Here is a 21901-nt window from a genome sequence, read left to right on the forward strand (position 1 = left end):
GACAGATGGCAGCATGACTGAACGAATCTTTCTGTCCTATCATCACGTGACGTCGATTTTTTAAATTAATTAAATACTTTTTTTTCTCCATTTAAATAATTTTATTGTAAACTTACAAATGCATCCTTGATGCTGACTGATACAAGACATCAACAAAATACAAATACAGTTACAGAATAAAATGAAATATTTTTCAAAGTAGATGATAAAAGTAACGATAATAACAATTTTAAACAGTTTAAATGAGGAAAGTCTAATGTGTCAAGCTGGCATTATGTGTCACTGTGAGCAGTGTGACTTTATGCTTCCCACTGCGTTTGTGACTCACTCTTTGCTGTCGTCCCACATGCTGTCTCTCTGCTATCCAGTGAAGATGAAATAATATTTTACAATGCAAACACACTATCTACCCACAGTTGCTGACATGTACTTGTGTAAAGAACTAAATTACAGAAATCTGTGAATCACAGAGACCAGCTTTACTGTAGTAGTACAGATGCTTTTGATTCTGTTCTTCACTCTTTGAATTATCCAGATCTCACAAGTTATTGACGGCATTTGATTTCATTTTACTTTTGATTTCTGGTTTAATAACTTTATGACAGCTATACATCATAAAAAAACATTTTTGCCGATGTTTTTAGCCTCCTATTACTGCTTCAACCCATTATACATACTCCCGTAACTATCAAAATTTTTATCACAGTGACATTAACACCACAATTTGCATGTGGTGCTATTTTATGCAATGTTTAATTTAGAACAGAAAACCAAATGTTAATGTTTGCATGACATGTACAGTACAAGATTGAGAATTAAAGAAAAAACAAACCAGTATGCAAACATGTGTGAGCAAACTATGAGAAGCAGCCCAATGAAGGTCATGAATCAAAGTCTTAGACCAAACAGCGCATTCCCCTCTAAAAATAAAAGGACCAGTCATGGAAGTCAGCAAGACACCCTGTATTTGCCAATCACAGATCCATAATTATTGCAATGCTAAATGAATGGTAATAGTTGAAGCAATTACAGAATTAATTCATGGGTGTAAACAGTAACTTCACATATCTTGTGATTTCTCAGTGACAACATTATAACAGGGATGAAAACATATTTTGAAAAATGTTTAACATTTCAAATGAAAGGGTTTCAGACGTCAGGCCTTGTCTGTGTTTGGGCTGAGGAGTAGGTGGGAGGAAAGGCCGTGGGCGCGTGCTTCCTCTATCGCGAGGAGAGAGAGAGAGAGAGAGAGAGAGAGAGAGAGAGAGAGAGAGAGAGAGCAGAGCAGCGTCTCAAAATCCAGGACCAGCAGCATGAAAACATTTCGTTTTAACATTTAGATTTACCCCATCAAACATTTATTTAACTTCTAGAATAATTTTAATGAATTCACGTCGAAACAGCCCTGATGTAAACGTTTGCCAAGCGGAAGTTCGCGCTGTAGGAAATCGGAAAAAGTCGAAAGAGTGAGAAATTATCTAATAATCGTTTATCTTGCTGTGCAGCGAGAGAGTATTTTGAAAATGGACACTCACGTTAAGGAGGGACAACTGTACGTCCAGCATCAGAAGTTTGGAAAGGTAAGAGCTTGTCGCAGAGTTTGATTGAAGAGGCACTGACAGATGACGATGTCTGTCTGACATGATAAACCGAAGAACCTTACAGAACACTAACGTTAGTTTAAACACATGTGCAAGTTGTTAGATATGTAATATTTGTATTCACGTTTGAAAAAGGTACTATACTTTTTCACTGATTTAATTCAGTGACTCAAAAATGTCACATGGTGTAACCATTAAATAATAAATAAATAAATATACAAAACGTTTCTTCTACCTTTAATATGCACGTCAATATGCAAAGCTGCAAATGTCATTTTTTTCAAGCTGAAAGTATTGTTTTAACAAATTTAACATATTATTTTTTAAAATCTGTTAATATGTCTGAAACATCACTATCAAGAGGATTTGTAGTTTTTTATGATTAGTAAGTATGATTAGACTGTAATATGTGACAATAAATAAAACACCCTGACATCCAGTCATTAGGGTCTAATGATGTCCTCTGTGTTTATTAAGCTTATCGACAAAAAACAAATATCACTAATATTTTAAAACTTACCTGCATGGCTGTTTATTTATGGATTTTAAATTAGAAACACAATGATTAAGTATGCTAAATGACATAAGGTTACATTTTCTTTCCAAAAAATTCTGCATATTATATATATATATATATATATATATATATATATATATATATATATATATTATTTTTTTATTAAGAACATGAAAACATTATACCTAAGAAGGAACCAAATGTTTTAAATGCATTTTAAGTAACTTTATAGGCCCAGACAAAAAATGAGCACCACGTCACTGAGCCATAAACTTATGTTTTTACATCTACCAATTCAAATTGATCCAATCATATAGGGTGGAAGAAAGAGGACCTAAAACATCTACCAGAAAGTACTCCAATTTTATATGCTAATGTTTCTAAATATAAATGTAACATTAAAAAAGGAGTGACTATTCCTCTTGTGCAGCATGAGGTGGTCACATGAATGAGTATTTAAGCTCTAAGCATGGATATTCTGTGTTTTTTACGCCACTAACTACATACGATTTAACAGATTTAAGGCTGGACAAACAACCTTTTCTTTCTTGTGAGTGATATCTAACCACTAACCAAGAGTATACACATACACATGGCCAGCTGTGTCTAAATAATTTCCACTCTCTTGACTGTCCAAAGGCAGTGGAAAATGCTACATCACAGATGCATGACCACAAAAGGTTCTGTTTGTTTTCTCTCTGAATGAATGTGAGGCATGTATTTTTGTCATTCTTTAGACATTGATATGAGTCACATGTCTTCAGTCCGACCTTTGCTGGATCAAAAACATTTGCTGGAGCAATGGCTTGTCGTTAATTTATTGTTCACTTCCTCTGTCTGAAACTTCTTTGTTATGTGGAAGTAAGCAAATTCTGAGCACAGCTACATATCTTTACCCTCAGGCAACAGCAGAAATTCAAATTGAGCACTGATGGACTTTAATGCTGCCATTCATTCATCAGGAGCAAGCACAGTAAGCTTGTATGAAGGTTTTTAGCACAGTTTAATAGCAAGTACAAGATATCTTGTCAACAATAACATATTACTAAAAATAATCTTGTGTGCATGGTTATGCTTCTATGGAGGCTTAGAGGGTGGTGATAGATTCATAGTGTGATGACTGAATCACACTGGATCATACTGCTGTGAGAATTGATATGCCGAAGGTCTAAAAGTCAAATGTGCCATCTATACATGCAGCTGAAACCGATAAAAGTATGACCAACATAGCAAATGAGACAGAGTGAATAATAAATGTAGAAGAGATGTTGTATTGTGCACAAGTATGCAAGTGTGAGTCCCTGGCATCATGATAACAAGATAGTACTTTAGGGGAACCTTAAACCTCATGCTCTTTGTCGTTAATGTAGTGCTTTTGTTTGGTAATGAAAGTCAAATGAGTTTAGATCATTTTGCTGGAGGCTGGAACAAGCATGTCACTTTTACAGCTGTAGCCTCGTGACTTACACTGTCAAAACAAGTCGGAAAGATTAGGATGGACAGGAAAAAATAACATGAAAATGTTGTTTTATGTAAAACATGAATAAACCTTTTCTCTTTTTTCTTTATCTAGTGGAGTCATGTTTCAGTATTTCACATTCAGCCCTGCATAAAAGATTTTTTACTTTCATATTTTTGAGGTCATTAACATTGCCATGTAACCTGTTTCAACAACTGCTTGTCCATATATGGAAATGCTGCAGCATAGGTCTGTTAAATAGATTAGTCGTAGATAAGTCTTCTTAACATAGTGTCACTTTTTCACTTTGTTTAACACGTTCAAACTTTTTTCAATTTTTAATGGGTTAACTTACATTAACCAGTTTGGCTAAACAACTTTCTGTAACCTTCTAATGATGCATTGTTTCGTACCATACACCTTAAGCACTGTGTGTTAAAAGGTGAAAAATGACCAAGAAAAGGTGTGAGCCATTCCATAACCCAAAAGTTAAAACCGGAACTAAATTGAATTGAGTATAAATATAAACACATTCACATAAACAGTAGGCTACTACTGCATGTTTGAAACATGGCCTCTACTGCTTGGTGTGAGACATATCGTGACAAACCCTGTCCCAGTCCTTGTTTGTGTATAGAGAAGACGGGTGATATAAAGCTTTGGCCTTTGCTCTTACTTTTTCCTACAGCTCAAGGAGTTTTATTAACGGAGTACTCTGTTCAATAAAGAATCAAAGACATACTGTACAAGAATTGTAAAGCACTAATGAATGCATTAATGGAAGCACTTTACACATTTCTGATCTTTCCTAAACAGGGCGAACTGTAGTCACTTCTGGGCTTTGTTCTTTGTGAAATGTGTCTTGCATGCTGCATATTGTATAATATGGGGGGTTATTGGGTTTCAGAGTGGGAATAGTTTTTCCTCACTTAAGTGCAGAATTTTCAGCATATACTGTTATTACTTGCCTTATTATGAAAGATGCTGCATGTACACAGGTATGTACTGATTTTATTAGCAACAATGAAACAATGATATGCATGAAAGGAAGGCTGTGTAAAGTTTTTAGAGCTGCAGCATCTTAACATCCACTGACAGAACACGACTCTAGACTCCGATCGATGAACTGCGAAGTTACTGAATCATTCACATTTATTGTGACATTGGCTACATATTAACAGGATAGTCACTGTTTAGAAACTGTTAAACTGTTTTACATATGTATTCTTTGCAAGAAGTGGACCATTACCAACAAGAAACAATTTTTTAATTGCTAGTATTTTCAGGTTAAAGGTATTTTACTGTTTGAATATATAAGCTGTATATTATATTCTTTTTTAGTGTTCCTGTAGCTCAACTGGAAGAGCATTGTGCTATCAAGGTTGGGGGTTCGATTCCCCGGGAACACATGATAGATCATTTGCATAATTTCCATCCTGCACAGTATATTCCTCAAGTGTTGCCTTATATGGCTATACAAGGTGCTCTGCAATTAAATAACACGGCCCTATTTTATTATCGATTCGTTTAATTTTGGCATCGATTTAAGGATCTAATGTGATTTTATTTTATGTAGCGTTTAGTTAAAACAAGGTTTGTATTTGTATCCATCGGTGTTGGTTTAGTCTTGTTGGTACAGTCCTCACTGAATGCACAAGTTCGATAAAAGGGGCAGTTTTTAAGAGGAACATAAATATACAAACACCTGCAGTGTGTGGAGGAAACAGCGCATGCTGGGTAATATCATGCACCTTCTATACCACATTGACATCTGCTGTCTCTGCAGTAACTTTTGTCATTGTGCAACGGTCAGGTGTTGGATTCTGTATAAATTTTGCGATTTATTGTATTGTGTCGTCTTAAGCTTCTCCTTGGAATTGGTAATTAGCTGAACATTAGCCCTTCACTCGATGGGTGCACTCTTATGACTGCCTTGTTATGTACAAGGGGTTAATTAAGGCAGATGGATGCTTGAATGATCCAACAAGATTGAAATATACTACTGAGGAATGTAGAATTGTAAATAGAATTGTGGTGAGGTAGGATTGTAATTAAAGTGAAAGTGTAACAGAGTTTCATAGCAAATTACTTACTGTAAACTCATGTTCTTCAGATAACAGTCCATTCCACCCAAACTTTGATGCTCATAAAGTGAATCTATATGAATCTAGCGGTTATATAATATGAGGATGAGTAAATGCTGATTTATATATTTTTGGGGTGAACTAAACCTTCAGATTGAGAATTGAGAAATCTTACTTGATCTTTTGAAATATGAGTCGCTGTACTATGAAACTTCCTTGTTAGTCCAAAAAACTGTTTTTAATTGAAACCAAGCTGCCAACAACAACTTGGAATAAATATAGATATAGATGCTAAGTTGTCCAAATGTGCAGTTTTTAGATGTGGAATATAATAACTATAATGCCATAACATGTCAGTAACCATGTTAAATCTAAAGCCTGATCTGTGATAAATTATTGTTCTTATATTTAAGGAATCATCTGCTGTTCTATTGCAAAATAATTTAATTCCGTTATCAAGTCATCGTCTGAATGCTCAACTTCATATTGTTTCTTTTAGAATGAAAAACGTTCACATTGTTATTCGAAGTAAAAACAGAAAGTGATCAAAGAATTCTCCCTTTAAACACTTGAGCTGTCAATCATATATACAATGCTTCGTTTTTTTCATATTTTATATTGCTGCCTTATGTTAAATTACTTTTTTTTTCCACATCAAGATACGCTCCATACACCATATTGACAAAGCAAAAACAGAACTGTCACAACTTGAAAGGTGAACCTTCTGCCCAGTCTGAGGTTCTGAATGCACTGGACTGATTTTCATTAAGGCTATCTCAATATTTTGGTACATTGAGCTTTTCAATTACTCTTAGGAGTCCCTCAGTCCCTGCCACTGAAATGAGGCTGCTACCAGCACACTCTACTTTTGGGATGGCACTGTGCAGGTGATGAGCAGAGCTGGTTTCCTCCAAACATGATGCTTAGAATTGAGGTTCATCAGACCAGAGAATCTTGTTTCTCACAGTTTGAGGGTCCTTTATGTGCTTTTTTGCTAATTGTTGTCATGTGTCTTAACCGAATAGAGGATTGAGTCTTGCCACACCGCCATAAAGCCCAGATTAGTGTAATGTTGCAGTTATGTTTGTCATCCTGTAGATTTTTTCCATTTGCACATATGATATGAACTAGAATGACCAGGTGTCACCACACTAACCAAAGCCCTTCTCCATCAGTTGCTCAGTTTGAACAGATGTCCATCTCTAGGAAGAGTCCTGGTTGTTTCAAACTTTTTCCTTAAGGGTAACAGACTACATGCATCTGTGACTTCAGTGAAGCAGATTTTTTTTTCTGAACGCCTCCAAAAATATGTGGCTTGACACAAACCTGTTTCTGAGCTGTACAGTCATTTTATGCATTCATCTCAGATATGCATTATCAGCTGTTAGACCTTTTATTAAGGTGTGTGTGTGTGCCAAATCCTACTCATTCAATTGAATTTTCCAACAGGTTAACTTCACTCAAAGTGTAGTGACATCTACATGCAATATGTATGCTCTTGAACTAAATTTAAACTGTCCCAGATAATTAATACTTATGCAATAGAATCATTTAAATTTTTTATTTTTAATAAATTTGCAACATTTTTTGCTTTACCATTATGATGTATGGAGTGTAGACTGATGTGGGAAAAAAGTAATCTAAAGCAGTTTAACATGAGGCTTCAAAAAATAATGGATATGAATACTTTCGCAAGGCACTGTACACACAAACACGCACAAATACGTGACAGCTGTATCTATACTCATATCGTCAAATCTCTGTGACGATACATTGATACAGCACTAGTACCGTATTTTCCGGACTATAAGTCGCACTTTTTTCATAGTTTGGCTGGTCCTGCGACTTATAGTCAGGTGCGACTTATTTATCAGAATTACTTTGACATAAACCGAGAGAAATGAACCAAGAGAAAACATTACCGTCTACGGCCGCGAGAGGGTACATTTTTTAAGGTCATTATTTTTTCGTTGCGTTACAAACAATGCGAGGAACTGACCCAAACCCATTTTCTCATACACACACCCTTATACACATAGATGTCTTGTTTGCTGCAGAATTTGCTTTTCGTTGTCCATCTGGAGGAAGGGGTTTGAAAGTCATTGTCAAGTTCCTTTCATTGACCTCAGCCTTATGATCCAGGTGCTAAATAAAGAAAGTGACATAATTTTGGTACTCATCTTGCACAAAGATTTTATGGCCTTTTTAAGGGGTGTTGACATCAACAATTATTTGCAACTTCCATTTTTAAAAAGTCACAATTTAACAAGTTTTCTTCCATATTGTGACATACAGTATATCAAAGTGAAACAAATTATTGAAAAAAAAAAATGAAACAAAAATTGAGTGGGGATTTGGTTCTGTCCTTTGGTTGTTGATTGGAAGGCAGATTTGAAAGTGATCATGAAATCAATTTTAAGGTAACCAATTGGAGAAGTCCAACATACATTAGCAGGGAGAAGTCTGCCATTGCGTAATTGACATTTCGATGAAAAATGACAGGCTCAAAAACATAAAAAAAAATAAAGAAATTAAATTAAAGAAAATGAAAATAGATGGAGTGATTTTTCAGTTTATGAAGACGTTAATATGATTAGCAACCTGAGGCAACATGGCTTGACATAGCCTATATTCTGTGTATGTTTCTGTTAAGATTCAAACTAACAAAAACAGTTCTGTGTGCATGCATTTTCAGATATTTTTAGACCCATAAGTGAATAATAGTTGAATTCCCCCATTACACTGCTGGTTCTTCATCGAAGAGTAAAAACTTCCTCTTATCCCTCTCTTCTTTTTAGAAATGGAAGAAGAACTGGTTTGTACTCTACCCAGCGAGTCAAAATGGCATTGCACGACTTGAGTTTTATGATTGCTCGGGCAGCGCTAGTGATAAACCTAGCACTAAAAAAATGGACAAAAAGATCATTCGTCTGTCAGAATGCATCAGCATACTTCCTGCTGTCACTGAAACCTGCCCCAAAGAAAACATGGCTGCCTTCTGTGTGGAGACCAATGACAAGACGTACGTCTTTGCAGCTGAGAAAAATATGACCAACGAGTGGGTGGAGAAGATGTGCGAGATTGCTTTTCAGGTAAGATGACATCATGGAGACCTCTTAATAGTTCAATGTGGTCAACACTTGTCACTGAGAAGAATGAGAGATACGTTTTTCGAAGAAATTTAACCTTTTAAGGCTTTTATACCCCCTGAAAGCTCAGAGCCTTTTTACTTATAACTAGAAAACAACAACAAAAAAAAACAAGCACAATAACCTTTTAACCATGTCTTAAGATGCTCTTAAACATGGAAATCCATTTCAGATCTGTTGATAATTTCCAAAGGGAAGGACACAGCTGCCTCTGTACTAACTCTGCATCTCTCTCTTTCGATCTTACTTTCTTTCTCTGTCTATATCGCTCTAAGGGAGGAAGTGGTTCTCTTGGTAGTATTGACGCAAATGGACAGCAAAAGCTTCAAATGGCTGAGAATCTCATTTATTTCTCCAGAGAGGAAGGTAAGAAGCAACGTGTTACATTATTAATTTACTCATGTTTAGTGTTTCCAACCAACTGGTTAAAATTATGAAAGCAAGGGTTTTTTTTGGGGCTCCAGGTGCTCATTTCATAATAAACAGAGTGTTTCTCAAAGCGTAGGACTTGACGTCACATCCACTATCAGTTCTAGAGGTCGACCAATTTATTCGGTTACTTTTTTAAAGTAACGTTCCCAACAGTGGTTATATCTTTCAACAGTTTTTATACATGTGAGAGTGTGTTTTATGTTGAAAGTGAATGTATCTGCATGATTACCATCTGTTTGAGTGCAGTCAGCCCAAATCAGCTCGCTATTTGTGTATGATCACGGCTATCAAAATGAACGCGTCTATATGAATAGAGAAGTGGATTATTTACTTTATTGCGCATTTGTGTCATTACCATTTGTATAAGTGGCCATAAGCACACCAGCACTTATTTGCATCGTAATTCATTGTAAATGCTGCTTTCTAGCAATCTCAGGATTTTCTGTAATTGGAATACAAAGTTAAATCTTTTTTTATTTTTCTTATTCTTATTTTTCTTACTCAAATTATTCTTATTGTATTTTTCTAGTGCTTAAATAAATCATTTATATGTCTTAAGTTTCTGTCTAGTGTTTTATAATTGAAAAAAAAAAAAAAACTATGCAGTGGTATGTTTACTGACTAAATAGTTTGTAGAAGCCTCATGAGACATGCGACTTTCAACCCATTACTTTTCTAGATTGTTCCAGGACTGATTTCATTTTTTTATATCAAATAAAAATGTGGTAAAAGTAAAGGTGTGGTAAAAAAAATTCAAGGCACTTCAGTGTCTATAACTTTTAATATTTTCGAGCATTATCAAATCTGGTAGATAAAAAGTAAAGCCCAAAGGTTCTTCTTTCCAAAGACACCAAAATTATGTTTGTAACACACTGAAGTAGGAAACAATTTTAAGTTAGGTAGAGCACTTTCAGCTGTGAGTCCCATAATGGGGGGTTCAGGTTAACAGGTTAAATTACATTATATTCGCCCAAATCATTGTTAATGTACATAATGAATTGTATATGGAGCATTTTCAGCAAAACGTTTGTCTTTCTGTGGCTTTAACAAAGTCTGAATGCTTCATTTATAGAGCTATAATATAGATCACCCTTTCCGTTTGCTCCATTTTTTTTTTAAACCGTGAACTTCAAACTTATCTATGCCTCATTGTTCATTCTTGAAGTAAACTTCTGTCCGTTTGGTGAATAAATAAATTGTTTTAGACCACTTCTCGAGTTGAATGAGACCTGTCCGGAGAGTGTGTGTGTGATACCGGTGAGTTCTCCTAGACTCAGCACTGCTCTTTTATTTTAATTAGATAATTAGTTAATTAAGTGATCAAGGATAGAAGCGATGTGGAAAACGTGGACAGAATTGCAGAATCCATTCATAAAAATAGAATTCACAGTTTAATGCGGAATGACACTCACGGTGATTTCAGCATCTGCCGTCTCACTAAATGAGGATGAAACAAATGAACAACATCTCCAGAACTGCTCTGAGAGTCACTTCATGAGCATTTGACTGTTTGGTTTAAGCAAAAGCCTCAAATCACATGCACAGAAATGTAAAGGTATTCACAGCAACCCATCAAAATAAAATTCCAGTTTGTTTTGGAGTCTGTTTTTCAGTAGAATGTAAATAGCCTACTACTACAGTACGTGTTGTCTACTACTATTTTTTTAAGGAATAATCACACAACATTTCTTCCATGTTTTAATTTTAATAGTAAATCCCCTTTGTTTGCAAAAAAAAGTTTGCTTAATTTTCAGTAATTAAAAGATAAATTAAATTAATGTTTCATGCCTTGATTTGATGATAATAAAAATGTTAATACACAATTATTGTGGGGGAAAAAATCATTAGGCTTCTTTAAAAAAAAAAAAAAAAAAAGCTATTTTATGCGTTCAAATAATTAAATTAAAACACATAATTTGGTAACAATAAAAAATATGTTGAGAAAAAAAAAACATTTTATAGAGCCCTAAACATGTAAATTTTGATTTTAATTAATTAGACTTGCTTTATGATTAATAAACTTTAACTATTAAAAAAGGAGTGGACAAAAATAAAAATGGAAAAAACATAATCCAGAAAAATTTAAATGGAAATAATGTAATTTAGAAAAAATACAACTGATTTCATAGGGCCTTATTAGAGTGTGGTAATTTCAACATTTACTATTACTATTATTATTATTGTTACTTTTATTATTATTATTCTACTATTACTAGTATTGTTAAGTACCTTTTATTTATTTATTTTTTAATAAAGCACTATTTTAGTTTTTGTTCAGTATCCATTTTAACATCTATCGATTAATTAATCGGTATCGGCCAGTGTGGTCTAACCTAGCTATCGAAAACAGCAAAATCCACTATCGGTTTCTTTTTGGTTGCTAGACTTAATTTATATGCACACCTAGATCAGCATAACTGCTCTCAGTGAATATACAGAAATATTCTGTTAGATGCAAATGGATCGCATGCAAATTCCCTGCTCATGTTAGTTACACTGACTGAAATTTTAGAGCTCTTGAATGTGGTTACACTTGGCTGTTTTCAGAAAGACGTAGCTGGCTGTGTCACACTCATTTTATTTGAATAGTCCCTGAGTAAAAAACAAAAAGGGCTAAAAAATGAAATGGAGGGGGACCGAAAGTGGCGCAAAATCTCAGCCATTTCCCCTGCCCCCTCCTTCAAGGCTGGCACTCACTTCAACCAGTGCTATGCTTGGTGTTTACACAGTCAAGGGGTCACTGTTAAGTCCACTCAGTTCACAAACTACCTCCTGCTCCTGCTGTACATTCTCCAGTGTTTCTGGGGAAATAGTTTGCGATCACTTCTGTTTTAAGTAAGGGCAGCACTGACTTCCTCAAAGAGTGTGAGAGTTGACATTTAAAAGGCTTGCAATGATACAGTCTTGGCACTCAATTATCTCCTTTGCATAGACATTTTCTGGCATGACAGTGGATATTAGAGTATAATGCATGGATAATGGTTGTTTGAGCCATGTCCAGTGTCTGTTGGTATTTTGTTTGAAAGCCAATCCTGAGGTAGAGTAGAGCAACTCATTTTGTATGTTATCAGTTTGCATGGGAGCATTTATAGAGGCAGAGGAAAATAGGGTAATCGGCACTCACGGCCTGTAGTCTCTGATAAGCAGAAGCATATCTGAACTTGCTGAACTTAGCAGGGAAATAGCATACGAGTCCCATCAAATAAAAAACATCCTGGTTGTAGTTTTGTTTTTACATTGTGGATTGTTCCTATGTGATATGAAAAAGACCAGCGTTGGCTAATTTCATAAGATTCAAAGAACTTTCAGTTTTACTTATAAGCCTCACGTAAAATTGTATAGAAAACATCTCAGCAGCTTGTTATTATTGAAAAATGTAAACTATATTATCGTCCTGGTCTAAAATGCTAAATGTGGACAATGATGAAACTCTATAAAGACGCTTTGAAATTGTGTATTGATCTTTTTTACAGAATGATTAAATTTTGTGTGTTCTTTGTACGACAAAGTTTTAGTTTTTACATGCAAAACCCAAAAGATATGTCCAAATCATAAAGTCAAGAATATGTATAGTTAGATTACTTAAGTATGTTAGCCATGTGTATGTTTATACTTGTTTATTTATTTGTACTTTTATGATTTATAGGTCTATATTTATTTTTAAATATAGTATGTAATGTACCGTAGTCAGGGGCCTCGCTAGTTGGGGGAAAAGGGTGACAGAGTGCATAGGGACCAGAGGTATGGGGGGCCTGCGAACGCCTACTGGCCATCAGGAGCACTGGGACATTCTAAAATCAGTAGTGGGCCGATCATCGAAACGAGGGAGACCTCCCCGATATTAGGCAATGTTTTTAAATGACAGCGCATGCGAAACTGCAAAGTAGCACTACCCGATGCATCCACCAGCAACCTGTAAAAATAAGCTAGATAGACCAAATTAATAATTTTTTGAACCAAGCTGTAAAAGTTTTTTTTTTTCTGTAAATTTGGGCATTTTAAAATGGGGAGTCTATGGGACTGGCTGCCTTTTGCAGCCAACCTCCAGTGGCCAGGCAGTGAATTGCAGTTTTAGTCACTTCCTTGTTGGCTTTACAAGAGAGAGCGGGAGGTTTCCTCTCGGATGAGACACAGATTTAATACAGTTGTGTGATATGAGAACATTAAAGGTTCTGTAGTGATGCTGGCTGAAAACAGCCACAACAATGAGGTATATTGGAATACGGCACTAGGCTTATCAATTCAGCACCAATAGTAATTTAACAATGTTTACCTTCTACAATAATACAAATAAAACAATTTATTATAATTGTTACTGTTATTACATATTGGGGAACATTTTAATTTTATAGCTGTTATAGGTGTAGTTTCTTCATGTTTATTTTAACTACAAATTTTATAGTTTAATATTACTTTTTTCTTTTTTTAACATAATGAGGACCATGGTTTTATGTCTTATGACCACCATCCTACTTATACTAGTCAGCTAAACTCTAGATTCTATGCAAAAACTTCTTTCTTTTTTGATCTTTAGATCTAATGAATTTTAATTCAAGTAAAATGTTAATTTGATAAGGGCCCGATTAAAGATAACTATTACAGTCTTATACAAATAAGGTGTTTTTATTTACAAATAATAAAGTTTTTAAAGGGAGATTCATCCAAAAATGTAAATTATTTAAATTGTTGATGTGTATTTTAAATCTGCAGTCCATAACGTTTTTTGGTTAAAAATTATTCCCCAAATTATTATTATTACTCCCCCATTCCCCCCCCCCCCCCCCCCCCAAGTACATAATCAGCCAATGTTTAAATCATCTTACCATAGCCGAATTCACAATGGTAAGCTTGTAATGTTCTCTAATTTCAGAGGTACTGGTAGGTTTTTGGTGGGAATATAACTACGTTATAAATACAGGGTCCCATTCATCTCTGCGTCACTACATGCCATCTGTATGTAAACATTAAGAAAGAGTCCCGGCTAGTGTTAATTTAATTGATGAATAATTTATCACAATTTATCAAAAAAAAATTTTTCTCTGACAATGAGATGAAAAAGAACTTAAACTATTTTTGAATGACAAAAACTATGACGTAAATCTATTGACATTATTGGGATTTGGGAAGAGGCTTATTCAGAACATATCTGCTGCGTGGTTCGGAGGTTAGATGCGCACATATGAACTAGCGGGACATAAGCTAACAAACATGCACTTGCTGCACGTCGCATAAAACATTAAAACAATTTCAGCATGTGGGAGTAAGAAAAGAGCAGACATGGATTAATCTGACAACGCAAGAGAGAACTTCGGTCAGAGTACTCTTTTGTGTCGCATGAATGGAGTCAATGGAGCACACAAAATGATGTCAAATTGTCTGTTTTGATGAGTATTCTCATAAACAAGGTTAAATAGGTCTAAAGTAAACGTAAACAGTAGGGAGAACTTGTATCAGTACATTGCATCCATTGCAGCTGTGCATTTGTTTTAAAGGGATAGCAGCGTATTTTAGTTGCTATTGTCTGAGTCATTGATGTTAATCAAGCAACAAAAGACAGAAATCGTGCACTGCCCTTGACTGAAAAACTTTAGTAGCCCCAAAGATTAATCTATATTTATAGAAATAAATATGTCTGCTTGAAAAGAGTAAGTAATATGGTCAAAAGACTATGACTAAAACTATATCAAAATTTGTTGTCAAAATTAACACTGGTCTTGGCAGTAGACTATATCACACAAGAGGATGCTGCTTGTGGCGGATCATTTATAGTCTTTTCTAACAGCAGCTGGAATAATACAAATTATAATTCAGATGGTGGATTGTAATCCAGAAAGGTCCATGCAACAATCATCTGTGACAATTCACCCATAGTCTCCAGTAGTCTAAAGGTAACCCTACTACAAACTAAATACACGTAGTCTGCAATGCTGATGTTGTAAACATTAACATTTTAAGAACAAAGTATAACAATAATCTGCATATTCTGATGTGATATGAGCTAAGCAATTGTTAGATTTAATCACCAGAATAACACCAGAACCTCAGTTGGTCAGAACAAAATCGGCAGACATGTTACTTACTTGTTCAGATGAAATTTCTGGTAAAAATTCTTATTTGGATCATACTTCCAAGACCTAGAATCTGTGACTCTGTATACAGTGAATATACAAACTGGTGCGGTGACTGACAGCCCCACATACTCCTCAAAACATTAGATTCATCCATACTGAGGATTTGTACTGATGCACAATACACATAAAGATGATAATTCTGAAAACATCTGCAATTGGAGCTTTCAAATAGAGACGGCGACAAAGAGGCAAGACTTACAGACTGCAGCTGTAAAGTTGATTTTATAAAGAGATTGACTTTTCTTTATCATGGTTTTTCCTTTTTGTCATTGAGCCACATACAAATTATACCTGACCTGTGGTATTACTGTTAACTTGAACCAAATTCAGAACAAGTAATTTCATATACACACTAACTTGAATCTGTTCTGTTTTGCAGTTAATGAGTTTTGGGTGAGTGTCCAGAGGACAGAAGCATCAGAGCGCTGTGGTCTCTCTGGTAATTACTGGCTTAGGGCTAATGTAGACAACCTTATCCTGAAGGACCCCAAGACTAAAAAGGATTTACTCATATGGCCCTACAAGCTTCTCCGGCGCTATGGAAGAGACCGGGTGAGTTTCTACATTTTGAAATGTCCTCAATTAAAGCATAGTAAGGTTTCAAACCAATAAAAATCAATGTGAATTGCTAACAATGATCAATTGCATGACATTTAATACCACTAAATCTCTTTTGTGGGATGATAACATGTGATGGATGACCTTCAACACTGACTGCATTCAGTCTTAGCCTTGACTTTGTAAATGCGTAGCTCGCAGACACTCACTCCTTATAATGTAGACTGCATTAACCCAACATAGTTGCAGACAGCCGGCCCCATACTACAGTTGACATATAAAGTAGGAACTTAAGCCACTGTTGTTTCCAACTCTGCTTCCTGTCATTACTATAGAAACTGCCTTGGTACAGGAAGCTGGCCTTCCTCTCTCCTTTATGAGTGGGTGGAAGGCAGAGCTAATGCGGTGAATAACTACTGAATGCAGGTCATGATGGTGTGAAAAGATTGTAATACTTAAGGGACCGATTTTCACTATTAACTAGTTGTTTATTAGCATGCATATTACTTGCATAATGGCTAGGGGTGCTCCGATTGACTACTGGCCGATAATCGCTTTGGGATGTTTGATCACCGGTCTCTATAATGGCTGATCTCGAAAAAGCTGCACCGACACACTCTCTGTCCAGAGATATATTAAAAATAATTGAATTGTCACTTGCACAATCGAGGCAGTGTCGCATCAACACTTAATTTTATAAATCGCATTTCTTTTTAATTCTTGCTAGTATTTAAACTATTTAGCGCTCGCATGCTCTCCTGGAGACCGTGTGCTCATGCACACTCGCAGCATGTACACACACACACACACACACACAAAAGGCTAGGTTCACATTACTCCTTTTGCAGTTTGTGTTGTTCCGTATTCTTGTTAACGGATTAAAGCGTTCACACTGCACATGGTTGTGGTCTGGCAGTGTGTTCCAGGAGCAGGGCGTTTGCAGCAGTGCAGAGATCGTTTCCTCACAGAGTCTATTTTTGCTGCGCTACAAGCGCTGCATTAAAGTAACAACGCATTGTTTGCAGTAAATATGAATCGATTGACATGAAAATTTTGTAATTAAATAATAAATCCTTATAATTAAAGTTTCCTGTGTTTCACAGTCAACACTCAGGCTATGGCTATTTTGCTAGGTTTAAAGGAAAAGAGCAGACCACTTAGATAAGGCAGTAATACACGTGGAGGTAGTAAAAGAGTAAATTTTTAAGCGCCGGATTGCTTGTAATAAAAAATGTAATGCAAACCATTTCTGTCAATGGTTAGTTTTATTTTGGATTTGTGTGATCATGTAAGCCACTTGCTTGAGCAACTTAATATATCAATCTAGAAGCCTAAATGCAAAAGTAAAAGGCAATGAATAATTTGTTTCTTATATTTATTGCGTTTAAACAAGTCTGTGAAAGATTGTATTAGTGTACTGTGTAAAAAAAAAAAAAATCACAATGCTTTTGGATTTGACAATCAAAATAATGGATTAATGTTGTGTTTGTAAACAGCCCTGGTTCAGTTGCAGACTCCTGTGTGAAAGCACAGTGAGCACCTGCTGCTTCTGCACTGCTAATGTACTGCACCTGGACTGCATGCGCACTGCAAACGGAGTATGTGTGAACCTGGTGTACATACAGGTCATACAGCTCACGAAATCAGGCTTGTGCTGTGTGTAAGCTATTGTGCTACAATTGCACGGTTGTCAAAACAAAAATGCAGTGCATGATCAAACATTTAGGTGAGATAGATATATATTTTTGAAAAATGTCAACAACCTCCACACCCACCCCCCACTCCTCAAATTAAAAAAAAATTCCCTCACACAAGAGTCACTTAAAAGGGGAATTCATTTTCAAAAATGAAATTCAGGCCCTGAATAAATGTATAAAAATCTTGATTGGATCACCACTATAAATAATTCTACATGTTAAAAAGAGGGCTTTAAAAATATCTGTTTCAGTGATCATATTAGCAGATACTACTTTCTGTGATCGGCTTTAAAAATCCTGATTGGAGCACCCCAAATAATGGCTTAGTAGTACTTTTATTAGTACTTGTAAAGCATACATTAATTCCTTATTCTGCATGGCCATATTTTAGATCCCTTAATACTACCCCACACCTAAATGTAACTACCTTAACTATTAATAAGTAGAAAATTAAGAGTTTGAGGCAAAATTTGTAGTTAATAGTTAGTCAATAGTGAGAATTTGTCCTCAAGATAAAATGTGACTGGAAAGATTAATGAGAACCTTTTTTCCCCAGTTGTGAAAAATGTTTTAAGAAATAAAAACAGACATTTTGGAAAATAAAGAAAAAAAAATCACTTAATGCAACTACTAAAATTAATATAAAAACTGAAAATATAAAAAACAATCTATATAATTAAATATATAATAGTATATAAATAATACTAAAATAATATTGATAAATTGATGACATTTATTTAAAGAAGGTTCATACAAAAAGCAATTTTATTGTCCATGTCCATAAGTGAATAAAACAAAAGTAATGAAATATCCCAAAAACTTTGTCACATTCTCTGCAGGTTATGTTCTCTTTTGAAGCTGGACGAAGATGTGAATCTGGGCCGGGGAACTTCACCTTCGAGACAAAGCAGGGAAATGAAATATTCCACATTGTTGAGGAATCCATTCGGGAGCAGAAAGCCCAAGCTGAAGAACAACACCAAAGTTATTCATTAGACTCTGACTGCCCAGCTCTCCAGCAAATCCGTGCTGCCATCTCCGAAGCAAACAGTCGTGAACCAGATGGAGATTCTGGTGGTAGCAAGCCTGGGTCTGCGGACGGTGTCTTTGGTAGAAAGGAAAATGATGGGAAAAATTTAAAGGGCCGAAGCCTTCCAGAGCCGCCACCTCCCGTTGGTGGGACCCCGCCAAGATCTCCCATGCCACGTGGGTCCAAAAATCTGTTAGAGGACCAAGGGAGTCTATACTCGGAGCCTGCTGACTCGGTCCGTCCGCCACCCAGTCCAGGGGACTGTTTGTACTCGGACCCGGTGGACAGCATCAAAGTCATGCCCACTCCTAACCCACGTCTTAGACCGACTGGCGACGATGGGGGTAGCCGCCACCCAGGCATCAAGCCTGATCCATTCTATTCAGACGTCTATGATCAGATCAGTCTGGACTTGGTGCAGAGAACAGTGGGATTGGGACTCGATGGGCGAAGCAGGCACCCTGCAGATGGAAGTCCCACAGAGCACATCTACGATGAGCCAGAGGGACGTGCCGTATCTGCACAGCCTATTATTACGCTTTATGATGAAGCACGTTTGGAAATGCATCCCTGGAGAACCAGAGGAATGGAGGAGCCTCAAGGTCACGAGGTGGCTCAACAACCATTGCCATTGCCCAGACCAAAAGGCCCCAAACCTGTCACAGCACCCAAACCAGGCAAAGTAGCACTGCCCAAGAAAGACCTTCCTCCACTGCCTCAAATTAAAGGCAGTGCTAACCAGAACAACAATAACAGTAGCAACAGCCATAACAGCATGGAAGGTGGCAGAAGAGGTGCTGGTGCAGGAAACAATATGGAGCTTTACAGTAAAGTATCTAGAAATCAGCCGCCTCCCAATGCGTGGCATCCTACCATGCAGGCTCCAGACATCATCTATGACAACTTAGGTGACATTTGACCTAACCTTTCAATTCAGGCATTCTGGTCTCCTTTTTCTTAACCCTTAGAAGTTTCATTGAAGGAAATTCATTTATGGTTAAAAAGGGAGTGTTCAGTGAGCGTCGATGCTTAGTGCTCAGATTGAAACCTCAGTCATGTAGTCACTGACTGTCAAAATGACTGAGAGCTAAGACTGTACAACACTTTAAATGGAAAAAGCCCTCTGAAAGGGCTTGTACTGGCACATGCCAGATTTTTGCACTTCTTGGGCAAAGTAATCCTGTTTTGCAAATTTGAGTCTGAGACTTTTGTATCGGAAGAAATTATAAAGCACTTGTCATAATACTCAGCTCCCTGGAGAATTTGAGTGTTGGTGTGTGAACGTTATCTGCCAGATCCAATTTAATGGTTAAAAGTGCAAAGACAAAAAGGTCAGTTTTTGTATGTACAAACCTTGAATTGTTTTGCATGGGGATTGTAGCAAAAGGATACTAATCCACTGCTCTCTGTGTGTGTGTGTTTTATATGTATGTGAATGAGTCAGCAGCTGTGCTGTTGTTTAACATGATGATGATAAAAATGATAGTAAAAGAGAATTCTCTAGTTATTCTTACTTTTCCATTTCCAAAAATGTACAAAAACATGTACATATCGAAGGAAAAATCTGGACTTGGTTTGTTGAGAGGGCATAAAATCACCCTGAATAACCGAGGCTTCACTCTTAGTCCCTTATTCATCTAGTCCTCTGTTGTCTTGAACAGTGTCTGACATCTGAGGGATAATCCTGATGCAAAGTGAATATTAACCATCTGTGTAAAATAGGGGCCTTACTTCAAATGGGAGTTAAATGTTGGCTGAGTTAATGTGTCTGCCTGGCAGTGTGTGAAGGTACAGACTGTTCCCTGTCCTGTTTTCTTTCTCATTCGCCCTCTCACTCATTTCCTTTTGTCCTCTCTCCAGTCTCCCCAAGTCTTTTCTTTCAGTTTTTTTTTCTTTTGAGCGGACCGCCAAAATCTGATCTATTCATCACATTCTGCTTTATTTTCTCAACGTTTAGTGCTCTTAAGCAGAAAAGCAGTGAATGTGTTGACAGAGCAGAGTCCTTCATCTAAAAAGAATGCATTCATTTGGTCCAAGGTCTGACTTGTTTAAAAAGCATAGTTTACCATCATACTGGGTTGCAGTGTTTAATTTTAAGAGCGGATTAACTCATAGGTATTAAAAAAGGAAGTGGATTGACAACTTTTCCCCCTATTTTCTTATCATTAGCAGTTGGTATAGTTTTTAATTTAGTTTGACAGTTATTTGTTTATTTAGTTGCTTGTTGTTGGATATAATACAAACATATTGAATAAATATTTGAGACAAGCAAAAATTTTTGTACACTTGGTTCATCATGTTAAACAGATGCTTTCTATTTAGAGACCTATGTTTCCACTTGAGCTTTAAATAGTGTACATGTGAATAAAAAAAAGGTATATATTGGTTCAGTTTGGATGCACTTCTCATGTTGTACTAGTTCCTGTTTTCTTGAATGTTCCGTTTATGTTTTCGTTCCGCTGGCCACTTGATGCTTGGATAACCAAACGGAAAACAGAACTGAGCTGTTGTATTCTGAAGTATGAAGCAAATGATGGGGAAGTGCATTCGTTACATCTTTCAACAAAAATTTAAATACAATAATCTCATAGGTTAAAGTAAAATCTGTACTGTACTTGAAGTACACACTATTGAACATTTTTGCATTAATCACCTATGTGTATTATTAAATACATAAAATGAACTTTTAACAAAAAGGCTCTAGTATGCACAATGGAAAATAATATATATTATTTAACATTTAATTGAACATCCTTTGACTGATTCTTGGTGTAATTAATAATATAATCGATATAGACAGCATTAAGGTATAGTAAATATAAATTTAACTGTTAGTCTAATGTATGTGTTATGTAGTTATATAGTGATTTTGGAAAACTCAGATTCCTAACGTAGTTCCCCTTCAAAAAAAATAAAAATAAAATAAGATTGTCAAATTTTAACAGTTCTTTTTAATGGATTATTACCATTTTTTTTTTCAAACAGTTTTTACAATGTTTAGGCTTGTCTGTTTGATTTCATTCTCATGTAAAATGTCAGTTTGTTAAAGTGTTTTATTTTTAAAAGGGCAACAGCAAAACATTAAACAACATTGATTAATAATTTTATAACCATTTACAATATAGTGTTAATAAAAATATAGAAGTAAAATTTAAATAAAGAGTTTACAAAGATTAACAGGACTAAAAATTGATAACAATGAATATTCTTAATGCAGGCTTAAAACATTAGTTAACCAGAAGT

The 21901-nt window shown here is 35.8% G+C and overlaps 1 protein-coding gene across 1 annotated transcript; it reads left to right on the plus strand.

Annotated features, from left to right (window-relative positions):
* Nucleotides 1-1234: 1234 nt before the first annotated feature.
* On the plus strand, nt 1235-21048 carry dok1b (docking protein 1b). Its single transcript, XM_059535966.1, has 5 exons — nt 1235-1580; nt 8460-8753; nt 9086-9176; nt 15753-15925; nt 18468-21048. Exons 1-5 carry the CDS (start codon nt 1524-1526, stop codon nt 19575-19577), a joined length of 1725 nt encoding a protein of 574 aa, XP_059391949.1. The 5' UTR covers nt 1235-1523; the 3' UTR covers nt 19578-21048.
* The last annotated feature ends 853 nt before the right edge of the window (nt 21049-21901 follow it).

This window comes from Carassius carassius, chromosome 3, assembly GCF_963082965.1.
Source record: "Carassius carassius chromosome 3, fCarCar2.1, whole genome shotgun sequence".
NCBI classification, from domain to species: Eukaryota; Metazoa; Chordata; class Actinopteri; order Cypriniformes; family Cyprinidae; genus Carassius; species Carassius carassius.

Bases quoted from the DNA above. Each gene is read 5' to 3' on its own strand.
- dok1b (XM_059535966.1), top strand. From the start codon at position 1,524: ATGGACACTCACGTTAAGGAGGGACAACTGTACGTCCAGCATCAGAAG. The intron at 1,581-8,459 runs GTAAGAGCTTGT...TCTTCTTTTTAG, and splicing joins AGCATCAGAAGTTTGGAAAG to AAATGGAAGAAGAACTGGTT. The intron at 8,754-9,085 runs GTAAGATGACAT...TATCGCTCTAAG, and splicing joins TGTGCGAGATTGCTTTTCAG to GGAGGAAGTGGTTCTCTTGG.